General features: G+C 39.8%; 1 protein-coding gene across 4 annotated transcripts in view; it reads left to right on the top strand.

Annotated features, from left to right (window-relative positions):
* The first annotated feature begins 413 nt into the window (after window positions 1-413).
* The window catches only part of LOC109922822 (ankyrin repeat domain-containing protein 10-like), a 55,962-nt gene continuing 43,139 nt past the window's right edge, over window positions 414-13,236 (top strand). The window contains exons 1-2 of one of the 4 annotated variants that reach the window (XM_048598348.1): window positions 734-848; window positions 3,904-4,059. Coding sequence is in view for 2 of the 4 variants with exons in the window: in XM_048598347.1 (XP_048454304.1) it covers window positions 651-848 (198 nt within the window). In the remaining 2 variants the exon portion in view is untranslated. Of the gene's footprint in view, window positions 849-3,903; window positions 4,118-13,236 lie in introns of all 4 variants that reach the window. The other 3 variants (XM_048598349.1, XM_048598347.1, XM_048598350.1) reach the window with 3 other exon arrangements.

Raw genomic sequence — 13,236 nt, 5'->3', positions numbered from 1 at the left:
AATGGATCCAGGTTTGGGGGGTTTAAAAAGCCAGTCCGTGCTGTGGGGATCCAGTCCTGGTTTTAATGACCCAGAGTCGTGTTTTAACGAGCCTGTCCAGGCTGTTTTGATCCAGTCCGGGACGTAACTGCCCAGACCAGGCTGTTGTAATCCAGTCCTGGTTTTAATGGCCCAGTCTGAGTTGTAACGAACCAGCCTGTTCCACTTAGATCCAGTCCAAGTTTTAACACCCCAGCCCTGGTTTTTTGACCCAGTCCGGATGTTTCGGCTGCGCACCATGCCGTGAAGTGCCAGTCCGGGTTTTTGATCCAGTCCTTGTTTTGATCCAATCAGTGTTTTTATTCCAGTCCGGGTTTTGCAGCCGCACTCCTTCCTGCAGTGTGCCTGTCCGTGTTTTTAATCCAGTCTGGGTTTTGCGGCTCTCCCTTTGTCTCGGCGCCTGTTGAGGGAGCGGGCGCGCGGGGGGAAGTGGAAGTGGAGCTGGGGCTCGCGCCACCGAGTGTGGGGGAACGGAGCCGCGGCCGAGTCCGAGCCGAGAGCACCGCGCCCGTAAACCGGGGCCGTCCCTGAGCCGGGAGTGGTGGTGGCGGTGGTGGTGGGGGATTGAGGGTTGAGGCAGTGAGAGTGAAAGCCGGGGCCGATTTGTTGTTATGGCGGCCTGGGACCGGGAGCGCGGCTTCTCCAGTGAGGAGCTGTTGTCGCTGCGCTTCCCGCTGCACCGGGCCTGTAGGGACGGCGATACCGCGGTTCTCCGCACTCTCTTGGCCGCCTCCTCCCCCACCGACATTGGCGTCGAGGACAACTTCTACGGGTGGACCCCGCTCCACTGGGCCGCTCACTTCGGCAAGGTAAGGCCAGCCTAAGGGCCGCCGATGGAATCCAAAGGCGCGGCAGTGCATCCTGTAGGATCCGCTGTGACATAGAGGTGTTATATAAAATAGAGAATGTGTCAGGTAAGGATGGGAGGCTAGGTACGAATGACAAAAAAAAACAGCAATAAATACATAAATTTAAATCTCACAACGTAAATGCCCCAAAAAAATTGTAAAAAATCTGCACACTTGTCAACTTGCCCTAAAATACCTCACCCACTCCGTGCTTATTTTTCTATGTAAACATGTCACGCTGTAGTTACATTGTTCTGCCTGCAGGGGCACCACGGTACGTTTCCATTGTAAACGTGGACCTTGGATTAAATCGTGAAAATATACAATACAAAGGAGTTTAAATGTGGCTGTGAAACGAGGTCTGGACTGCGTTCCACGCACACATTGGTTCAATTAATTGCCATCCTCCTACCTTGTTTCACCTAAAAACCAGCATTGACTGCATCTGTCTCAGTAATAAGGCTCATAAAATACATTTGTGATGTATATGAATCTGGTGACAGGACATTACAGCTTTACAGTGTGACAAGTTTACACAAGTAGCTTATTTTAAAAATCCAAAGATATCAATTTAACATGGATGAGTTGACAAGTGTTTACAGATGCAAGTTTCTAAAATACCTAATTGGGTATGTGTCAGATTTCCTTGATGTAAAATGTGTAGACTACTACAAACTGCATAATATGGAAAAAGTAAAACTATAGGGAGTGTGTGTCAGTAACCTTGGTGTTAAGGCAGGATGCACAACTATAGGTCACATTGATGTAAAATAAAATTGCTAGCAAAATATTTTGAATCAATGAATTAAATGGGTAGTTAGATATGTAGACTTAAGTTATCAAAACTAAATATTTTCAAATTTTGAATCCAATTGCATTTTATGTCAACTTTTCTATTAATTCGTGTGTCCATATTTTCGGTGGAAACTTCTTTATGTGAACACGTCATATTGCAATTATATATTCTTGGTGGTAGCACTACAGTGCATCCCTGGCAGTGGGGTAACCAGCATGACAAGTTTGCACAGGTAGTTTCCATTATAAATGTGGAACAGCAATTTCTGATTCAAATATAGAAACGTCTGACTTCAAAACAGGAAACAGCAACATGTGCCGCCTCCACTATAACCACTGACTTGACTTGCACAATAATCCTGCCCCCAACTTCATATTAATTGCCCATCTGATCCCCATGTGTAAGTAGCACATGAAATATCATGCATATGACTTAACCTGGACCTAAATATACAAATATGAAAATACGAATTCCACATTTATATGTAATATATAAAGGAATAGTTCACTGCCTAAAATAACCTGACTGACCAAATTATATCTCTCATTATAAGTGCCACCCTGATTTTAAAACAAAGTGCCTTGTCCATTGGAGAATAACTGAATTGACTTTGTTTTATTTGATGAATTTAGCTCCCCAAGTCAGAAAACCCAGCTGTAGGCTTTCTCATTCCATGGCATGAGTTCCAGCTGTTACCCTCATCACAACACAGCATTTGGCTCTTGAATATTGGACATCTGACCCAACAGGCAGTGCCGAATCGTCCCCAGTGATGAGTTAATTTTGTGTTCTGTTACTCTTACTTTACAAACAAAAGTATATGAAGCCATTGCCCTGGAAATAAATAGTTATGCCCTCCTCCCTGGGCTATTCCCAAACACCCCTGCCCGCACCAATTCCCAAACATGCTCACAGCTATGGGAACCCCCAGCAACAGGGACATTGAGCACCACTTCCCTTTTCAAACCCTCAGGATCAGCACATTGATTGAAGTGAAATGTCCAGGAATCAGCAGTCTCCAGGGATTTGGGTGCTGAGCAAACTGCAGTTGCCAGTGATCCAAGATTAAGTATATTCCACTCAGAAGAAATATTGTCACCAAAGCCATTAAGTTTAATGGAGAGATTTATGTTTAGTACTTACCATAATGAAGGCAGGGCAAACTGCACGCATTCAGAAGTGGCAAAAGAAAACTAGAGTATTGAGCTGATAGAAATTGGCAAATCAGCAGACAGGCAGTCTACAACCTGCATGCTGTGAATTCCATGGGATCATCCCCTTATGATCACCTGGGAACTATACAGTCAGAAAACCATGTTTGCCAGGGATCAACTAACTAGCTGTTGCCAGGGCTTCAGCCACTGAGCAGACTGCAGTTCCCGTGGTTCCAGAATGATAGATGTCTTGTCAGCAGACTGTTTAATATTAAGGAATGGACTCAGTTAGTACTACCCATGAAACAGATACATCTAATTGTAAGCGTCACAATAGTGGATAGTAAAGACGATGAGATAATAGGAGTAAGCACATAGGTAAACACCGTTTCTCCACACAGCACACAGGCATCTTGCACAAATATGCCAGAGTTGTGTAGTTTGTCAAATTCCTATGGAGCCCTCAGTGAAAAAGTACATTTCACTTTCTTCCCACTTAAAAAGACCGAACTATTTACATTTTCTTATAAATTCTCAAATAGACATCCAGCAAGCGAAGAGCCGTGTTAATCCAAGTATCTGAACATTCTAATTTAGGCCCTTTTTAAAGAAAGAACAAGATATGTGCTTTTTTTTTTAAACAAAAAGCAAAATACTTCGAATAGTAAATCTGAAATAAGAATACAAAAGCCTGGAAAAACTCAGCCAACCAGGCAGCATCTACAGAGAGAAACATTTTGGGTCAACTACATTTTATCAGACCTGAGTTGTGATGAAAGGTCATAGACCTAAAACGTTAAGATTAGTGCTGTTTCCTTTCACTTCCCCAGGCCTCAGTGCAATCTGATGTGATTGAGTTTACTGAGAAGAATGTACCAGAAATTCTAACTAGAATACACATTAAACACACTCCTACCTAATCTACACATTGCTTTCATTGAGGTCAGGAGGAATGCCTCCAAACTGACAAGACTCTGTATTAAGTGCTGCCCTTCCTAATTCACTTTGTTCCTGTATATTGTTTTAGGTACGCTCTAACCTTTTCTTTGTACAAATTGTTGTGAAGATTATTAGGTACTGGATCGCAGTGCTTGAAAGTACAGGTTGATTGGTTGATTACAGCTTTGAAATTTGATTGATACGCTGCGAGGCGGGCCATCAGAAGCACTGGAGCATTCATTCTCTGCTGCTGGCCAGCTCCAAGACAACCGTTTGTACAGAGGTAACATCAATTTAAAGCTAGAAACTGCAAGGAAAGGAAGGAACAATGTTTTCACCCAGTACGTTCAAAACAAAAAACCTTGTGTTTTCACTGAACATAAGAAAGTGCTAAGTTAATACTGTGGTGTTTCATACGAGCATATGATACATTTCTGGGTACCCCACCCCCCCAAGATAGGAGGGAAATGAAACTGATGGGAAAGTTGCATTCTAGATTCACTGGAACCTTCCACAAGAATGAGAGGGTCTGAAGGTTAATTGGTTCCAATTAAACTTTTCTTTGAGCCAACTGAGATGTTTGAGGGAGGTTTTCAAGGATACAGACAAGCAAATACTGATTCATTCTTGATGAAACCCTAATAATGGAACACAAACTGAGGCTAATCACAGAGAACTTTTAAGAGGCGTTTCAAGCAGTATATTTGCACATAGAACATAGTATTCTGTACTGCAAAGTATGATTATTTCAAGGGAAATCTGATACACATGGAAATATCTTGGATGTGTAGTGAGTATGCTGGACAGTTGACCAGAAAAATAGCTGAGGGGAAACAACGTGGCAGGCTCAATAAGCCAAGTGGCCTGCAGATCATTGAAACAATCTGACTTCACTCCGGATTTTTTCTGCCAAGTATAAAACTGAATTCTCTTGGTACGGTGATTTATGCCTTAGAGAAACGCTTCTTTTCTCCCTAAGCCTGATGAATTAACATCACACGACAACCTGTCCTGTAGCCTGTCACCAGGCTGTAACAGAGAAACTGGAAGTATTAATGGTGTTGTCCAGTGTCATAGCATTTGCTATTGTTTCTGATTGCAACCTTTTGGCATTCACGCATTCCTTTCTGGTCTGCAGATTTCAATAATTAAACAGCATCAAATCAGGGTGATTATGTTGAAATATTTACCCAGCTGTAGAGTTCTGACATTTCCTGAGTGGTGTTCTTAAACACGATGGTGGCAGAATACGATTCTCCAGCCGGAGCTCCTCTGCTCCGCCTGCTCCATTTCTTTACCTTTTGTCTCTTGTTTATTTCTCCCCCCCTCCCCCTTTTCTGCTCTTTTTTCAACTTCTGACTTGGACTTACCCGGAGGGAAATTGAAGAGCTGATGAGCCCCGGAGCGGAGGCTGGCGCTGGGAGGTGAGCCCTGGAAAAAACTTGCCTTCGAGCAGCTGGGAGCCGGTGCAAAGCAGACTTGAGGCTTGGAACGGAGCGAGGATGGTTGTTGGACTGGGGTCTGGCATGGGCAGTCAGACCTCGTGTGGAAGCACCTGCACTGCACTACTGCAGTGTAATATTTATTTGTAGTTTGCTTATCTGCCTGTAATGTCTATCCTTTTCAACTGTCATATTTTTAACATATACTGCGAATCACTGTAATGCAACTACATTTTTTAAATTCCTCTTTTGTTTATAAGATTTGTACCTGGGTACATTGTACCTAAGATGGTACCATAAGAGGTGATATGGTAAAACTTTTCACTGTACTCCTGTACTTTTGTACTTGAGTACACATGACAATAAAGGATATTCTATTCTATTCTATTCTATTCTATTCTATTCTATTCTATTCTAAACTTGCTGCTTAAAACTGGGTGCAAAGATATATCAGCTTCCCTCTTCCCTCTTCCCTCTCCCCACTGTAACTGCAAAAGTTTGGATTGGCAAAATGGTATGGTGTATGCATTTGGGAGTAAATGTTAATGGTTGATGTGGAAAGGGGAAATACTGGAGCTTTATCTTACCTTCCTCCCCCACGCTTAACCAAAAAGGAGTGTATTTTCGAAATTGAGTTCAGAGGCTTTTTTGTAGTGAAAGGATACATAAGTCAGATTCTGAATATATGGCCGAACAGGTTTGAGAGGCTGAATTGCTTCTTTGTTGCTGTTTGCCTACTTGGCAGGAGGACAGTGAACAGAATGGAATTTGGGAGTTTAAAGCATTTGCAAACGGACTACAAGTAGGCAACTGGCTTGTTTCACTCTGTGTGTCAGTGTGTGTAGGCAGCTGGTTCGTTTCACTGTGCATGCGTCCAGTCTGTTTTTGAGAGTTAAGTTGTCCAAATTCATCCACACGCAAAGAGGCGGGCACCTTCTGTCAGTATGATTAGATTGTAAGTCAGCAGACAGTTGTTAAAAGCCTGGAAGCTACTATGTAAGAGGATAGTACTTCATTTGATTGAGTTGGGTTTCCAAATGTAAATGTCTTATTGTGTTATTTAAACAGTTGTGTAAATGACCAGTGAATTTGAGACAGTGCAAATTATAGTAGTTCAGTTTCCTTCTGATTAGGAATGTTTCCTGGTTTGGAGAGATCCTCATTTCTAAATTCTTTAATTATGCCTGCTATCAGAACATTTCACTGCCTTTTGACTGTTAATTTCCTAATTATGATAATTCTTTCAGAACTCTTACACGCATAACCAGAAAAGTTGTTACAGCTGCATCCTGAAGTTAGTGCATCTTCAACTAGTCCTTCAGATTCTCGTGTAAAATCTGCCAGAGCTGGCATCCTCCGCAACCTTCATTGCATACTTGCATTATGTTCTGTAAATATCTATATTTCAACTTGCTCTGTATTTTCTCTCTCCTAAGTTTGCTTATATCATGGGTCTCAAGTAAGGTGAGATCTGGGTTCAATTTATCTACTCAAGAGCTTTGAATTCATTGGTTTCTGTCCTGATCCATTTCTTGTCTCAATTTTAGGTCCTTCACCCACTCCTCACAATTCAGATATAGGTTAATTTTTCTCTGCAAAATCAAATATCTGAATTTTTTCTTATATGATGAACAAAACTGTACACAGTGTTCTGATTGTGGCACTTTCTATACCAGTTTTTCCTGGCATTTGTTCTGTCTTCCTCCAGCTACGCACCTGAGGTGCGATTAACCTTCTGCACTGTTGTCACATACAGTTTGGTTCGTGCCACTGAGCTAAGAGATGTTAAGCTGAGGTCCCATCCATGTCTTATACTTCCAGTCAATGATTAAAATCCGAAGATGCAGTTTGTTGTTCTCCTTGTCTCCTGCCCAAGATTTTTCATTTAACCAATATTTTGCCAAAAATATATTCATTGCTCATTTATTTCATTTGCCACTGTGGGCTGTTGTTTGATATAAAATTGGCGCTCACTGCACCTGGACATAAGTGAAGAAATCATATGCATCTTTTTATTTTCAGTTAACCTGTCTTCAGCTAGCTACTTGAAATTGCGTTATCACATTGATTTGGTAAACAGTTTGCAGTTTTATGAGCATGGAGGATAGATTGTTAGCTGTTTGCTACTACTGTTTGGGTAAGTTTTTGTTTCAGGTTACTGTAGCAGTTGCTTTCAACTGAAGTTGCCAGAGGCTTTGGAAATGTGATTCTGCTGCCAAGAGCAGTCAACAGAATTATTTTTAAGTAATGAGAATACATACTTGTAAATATGAATGCCAGATTTTACAAAGCAGCTGTGGTAACTTTCAAAAGCATTAGTCACTGATCACTTCTGAAAGTGCATTGAGCATTATTCATGGTAAGTACAGATAGTTAAAATGGTTGTTGTTTAAACACATTTCTGTGAATTTCTTTTGTCATTTGTTTCTCATAACCTTCGCAAGGTTCATGATACCCTTTTTAAGGACTCATACAATTGAGGTTATTCCAGCTCTTTCTGTTTATAAGTATTAGGATAGCAGCAGATATTATAATGAACAAAGGTAATGAATACCAATTTATTTAAAGGAACTGCATTACTTCATAGAACACACAATTCAAACCATCTATTTAGTGATTTAATTGGCAGTAACTCTTTGTAACATAAGTTGCTTCATGTATTATGGAGTGGTTTCTCTCCTGGTGTTGGTGGGATTAACAAATAGATTCACTCAGAATATGGCCCACTTTTTCTTCACATGCAAGGCCCAGAGTTTGGTATGTCTAGTCAGGTGTTTAAGGAGTGGCTAAGCCACTTAATTCAAATATAAACATTTGTGTGATTTATTTGTTGTTGGGCATGGATGGCCCTGCAAGACTGTCTTTTTTTTTTAAAACGGTTTGTTAATTTATTGATTAACTTGACTGGATGTTGTTCGTATGTTGATATGGTTGAATTTGGAAATTACAAGATAATAGCACAGGTAAAGAAGGAATGTAACAGCACAGAGTACATTTGGCCCATATACTGCAAATAAAAGTGTTTGTGAGGGGAAATTGCGAGGAATGGTGTTTCATAAGATTGATGTACAGTACTTGTCCTTGGTGAGGTTGTGTCCCTTTTGAATTGCTACTGTACATCTTTTAGCTTATGCACTCAGCAGCCTTCATGTGCCCTTGGTGTGGAGTGTGCCTAGCAAGTCCTGTAGTAGGGGCTTTGAACTGAGCTATATTATTTAGGACGGCAGTTGGGGGTTCTCTTCCTTTGCTGATCTACATTTTCCAATAGGATTTGACAGATCAGGTAGTGAAATACTAGTTGCTAGAAAATCAGTGTCTGATCTCCTCAGTATTATGTTTGGTTGGCAGCTCTTTTTTGAGATGCATTTAAATGTCCTTGTGTTGTGAAGTTTGAAACTTGTTTTTTAGCAAGTTAGATGGTCCCATCAGAGACCAAATAAACAAACTAAAACAGCTACAAAAAGATTAATATTGAGAAACCTTTATTTGATTTATGCTCATTACAGCTTAGTACAGCAGCCATGACTACTATTTCTTACTTTCTTACTTTCTTACCTGTAAATCTGTAGTGAGTCATTGCTGTCACTTATTCATTCACTAAATAAGTGTATTTTCTCATAGCCATGCTACAGGTTTAACGTACATTCTACTGCCATCTGAAGCTCTGGTGGGAAGTGCATTTGATGTAATCTGTAGCTGATAACACGATAGCTAGAGATTTGTGCAATTAAAATCAGTCTGGTTCTATAGTGCACATTTAAGTAACTGTGACACTGAACACATAAATAAGATGGAAAAAAAAACTCAGAACAATCCCCTCCCATAAATGTTTGGTGAAACTAGCTATGTTTTTAAATACAGCAAACCCCTTTTTAACCAGCACCTATGGGACAAGGAATGTGCCGATATTGAATATTCAATATAATCCAGACGTCCACACAATGCAAAAACACACACAAAGTAATAGAAACAAAATAGAAATAATGCAAGGTGTATACATGTCCCTGTTATATTTTATTTGCAGCATAAATCACTTAAATAATAATGCAACTTTGCCTTAAATAAAACTTATCGGCAGAGAGCCTTCTTACCCTCACACTCGACCGACTACTCAGACTTTTTGGTATATCGTGCATTTGAGGAGAAACTGCCTTGAAATTGAATCAACTATGATATTTTGTGTGGCCATTCAATTGAGGTGAATAAATTAAGAAATAATAATTGGTCAGAATAGTATAGTAAACTTTGCGGTATTTAAGGTATGTAATCTTTGCTAGTTTATCCAGGGTGCCGGTTAAAACAAAGTTTGCCGTAATTGCAATTTTTAATTTTGAGGCAATCTGAACTTTTGGGAACTCGTTTAAGTTTGATTCCCTGACAGTGTTGCTGTTCCCTTCAGATACCCTGAGATTTACATTTGATTTTTTTTCTCCTGATCATAAATAAAATGGATAAATAACAGGATTTGGCCCTTTGAGCCTCCTATTCCATTCAATAAGATCTTGCTGATTTGATTGTGGGCTTAGCTTCACTTTGTTTCTTTTTCCCATAACCCTTGACTCCTTTGTAGATCAAAAAGATCTGTCGATCTCTATCTTGAATGCATCCAGTGGCCCAGCCTGCACTGCTTTCTGAGGAAGAGAATTCTTAAGGTTAATAATCCTCTGAGCGAACAAATTTCTCTTCATCTCTATCTTAAATGGGAGATCTCTTATTTTTAAACTGTGGCCCTTAGCTCTGCATTCCCTTTTGAGAAATATTCTCTCGGCATCACGTCAAACCCCCCCCAATCTTTTATGTTTCACTAAGATCACTTCTAAAGCTTCTAAACTGCAATGAGTATAGGCTCAATGTGTGAAACATTTCATCATGAGACCAACCCCTCATCCTAGGAATCAGCCTAGTGAACCTTCTCCAGTGCAAGTACATTGGTCATTAAGTTAGGTAGCCAAATTTGTGTATGCGACTCAAATTGTTGTCTCACTAATGCCATGTACAGTCGTAGCATGACTTCCTTACTCATGTACTCCATCCCCATTGCTATAAAGGCTAGCATCCCATTTGTCTTAACTACTTGCTGTACTTGGATGTTGACCTTTTGTAGCTCATGTATGAGGATCCCAGATTCCCCCAGCACTGTAGGCTTTTTGAAGTTCAATTTAAGTAATTCTCTACTTTAATATTCTTCCTGCTACAGTGGTCAACCTCCCATTTTCCTACATTATACTTCATCTGCCAATTTTTTGCTCATTCATTTAACTTATCGATGTCCCTTTGCAGATTCCTCTTATCCTTCTCGCAACTTGTTTTCCTACCTATCTTTATACTGTCAGCAAATCTGGCTACATTAGTCATTCCCCTTTTCCAAGACATTAATAAATTGCTGAGAGAGACACGTTTAGTTGAACCTTTTCAAATTGCACTGGTCTGGTCAGTTCACAAGAAATACCAAGGTAAAAAGATGATACAACTAGTATTATAATGAATGAGAGGAGAGTACTGATTGATTGATTCATAAGCAGATTCTGATTGGTAGAGGTGTTGCTGTGGAGAATATGCCAGTTAATGACACTTGACAGTTAATTGCCCAATTTTAAACAAGTCAGTTTGACTCTGACAAGCCAAGGTAGTGGCCTGAGAAATAAACCGGGGAGAGTCTGTTAGCTATTCTGTTTAGATGAAATAGATAAAATTTACACGTTTTCTCTGCCTCCAAAGGAACAAAGTCCTGTGAATTAATATGTCATCACCATTAACACAATGCTGCCATCAAGCCACAAACACATTCTGTATCACAAATGACTATGGTGGGACATGAATCTCAATGCCAGTGTGATGTTAGGTATACATAAGATACATCCCAAAGAAAGGTGGATTGTAACTAACAGCACATCCTATCAACTATTCGCAACAAGCAAGGTACTGACTGCATCTAACCAGTACTTGCTTGTAACACTACTGTCCAACATTAAATGACATCTTGCAGTTGGACAACATTTGCTTAACAGTCCTGATTGTGTGAAGAATTACACCAGCAACCAAATTAAGATTCAGTCAGACTTGCAGTGTGGTGCATTTACATATACTGGTAACCACATATATTAATTCAGAGGGCCTTGTTCTATGCAGACAGAATGTATTCACACATTGCACTTACTTTATAAAACTAGATGGTTTTAAGATTAGACAGTCAGAATCCAGACTGAAATTTAGCTTTGAAAACCATAAGTTTTATTTTTGCGATTTGGTTACTGTAGTGGTCAGTCACTGAATATGCTCACATAATGCTGTCAATGTACCTTCAGCAAAAGAAGATAAAATTATTACACAAAAGGGAAAAAAGACACAATTTGCAAATATCTTGTCATAATCAGCAAAAAGATTCAACCTGGTTTCCCCAGCAATATCCTTTACATCGATCAACCCAGTGAAGTATTACTCCTATCTTTAAAAGGTCTTGCAGAACTGATGAGAACACAAGCATTTGCTTTTGGTAACTCCCTACATATTCACTGAATGTGATTCTCTCCCTCTCTCGCTGAGGCACACAGGCTGACTGTTCTCTTACTACGATTACTTCGATGCTGCTCATACAGCTTTAGACTTTTCAGCTTTGGCGTGAAGACTTCTACAAAATAAAAACTATCCTTCCCTACTGGAATGAATCTTTTCTACTTATATCCCTGACCATTTGTCTTTTCTGTGGGTCATAAAAATTACCTTGTTAATACCCCAGCAATTATATCACCAGGTAGCTTACTTAGTCATTTTAACTTAAGTCACATGATTTCTTGGGGAGGCTGTCTTTAACTCATTATTCCAAATGTTATGTCTATTATGCTTGAGAGGGATAGTAGGAACTGCCGTTGCTGGAGAATCTGAGATAACATGGTGTAGAACTGGATGAACACAGCAGGCCAGGCAGCATCAGAGGAGCAGGAAAGCTGACGTTTCGGGTCTGGACCCTCCTTCTGAAGAAGGACCCCCAAAAGGTCAGCTTTCCTGCTGTGTTCATCCAGCTCTACACCTTGTTATCTCTATTATGCTTGGACTTGAGAAGGACACAATCCCTGTATAGTTCTGGAATTTTTGTGAGTAGCGATTTACCTACGAATTTTTCATATTCATGATTTTTTGCCAGTAAAAACAAAAACTTGATGGTGACCCAAATTTAGGTGTAAAGTGAGAATTGCAGGCATGTGGAGTATTCCAAGTTTTTTGTGTTTACAAATTCGATATCTAACAGTGATATCTTGTGTTTTAGATGTGTTGATCCTTCCAAATAATTGTTTGTGCCAGTGTTAAATTCAACAGTGATACGTGGTAACATAACAGAAGAGTAAGTTGGCAGAGGAATTGTATTGGAAGAGCATAGCTACTGAGTTTCCATGTAAAAGAGGTGCATCTGTGGAGAATATATCATACAAAACTGAAATGCAAATCCTGAAGTATTGACCACATACATGATCATTCAATTGCAAACAGCTAACTCTGAATAAAGCAAATATTGTCTATATAATAAATGACTGACAAATATTACAACTATCTAGTAAAAAGGTGTTTTCTGCCAGAATATGGCATCACTCTTGTTCCCTCTTCTTCATAAAGGGGAGATGTATGAGCTGTTGCACAACGTGAGAAGTGTTTGTCTGTTGTATTTTTGGTCACTTTTGCCCTGCTGTGAACCTCTGGATAAAATGAAATTCTGTTCACTTGATGTGAAAGAAGGAAGTGATCATGGACATTATTCCTGTTTACAATGTCTCATCACAGGAGAGTTTTTTTTAAACAGATGGTAGAGGATTGTCAGTTTTACATGTAAAGAAAATGAAGGCTGCAGTCATTTTCAAATTAGTCCCACTGTCCTCCTCTTCAAGTATTTATCCAATTCCCTTTTGAATTTTACTATTGAATCTGTTTTCACTGTCCTTTCAGCTCAAATGACATGCTGTGTTTCAAAATATTCTTCTCATCTTGACTCTGATTCTTCTGCTAATTGCATGAAATTTCTGTACCTT

This window comes from Rhincodon typus, chromosome 6 (assembly GCF_021869965.1).
Source record: "Rhincodon typus isolate 14 chromosome 6, sRhiTyp1.1, whole genome shotgun sequence".
NCBI lineage: Eukaryota > Metazoa > Chordata > Chondrichthyes > Orectolobiformes > Rhincodontidae > Rhincodon > Rhincodon typus.
The sequence above is the reverse complement of the archived record's forward strand: the minus strand, read 5'-3'. Positions and strand labels throughout refer to the sequence as shown.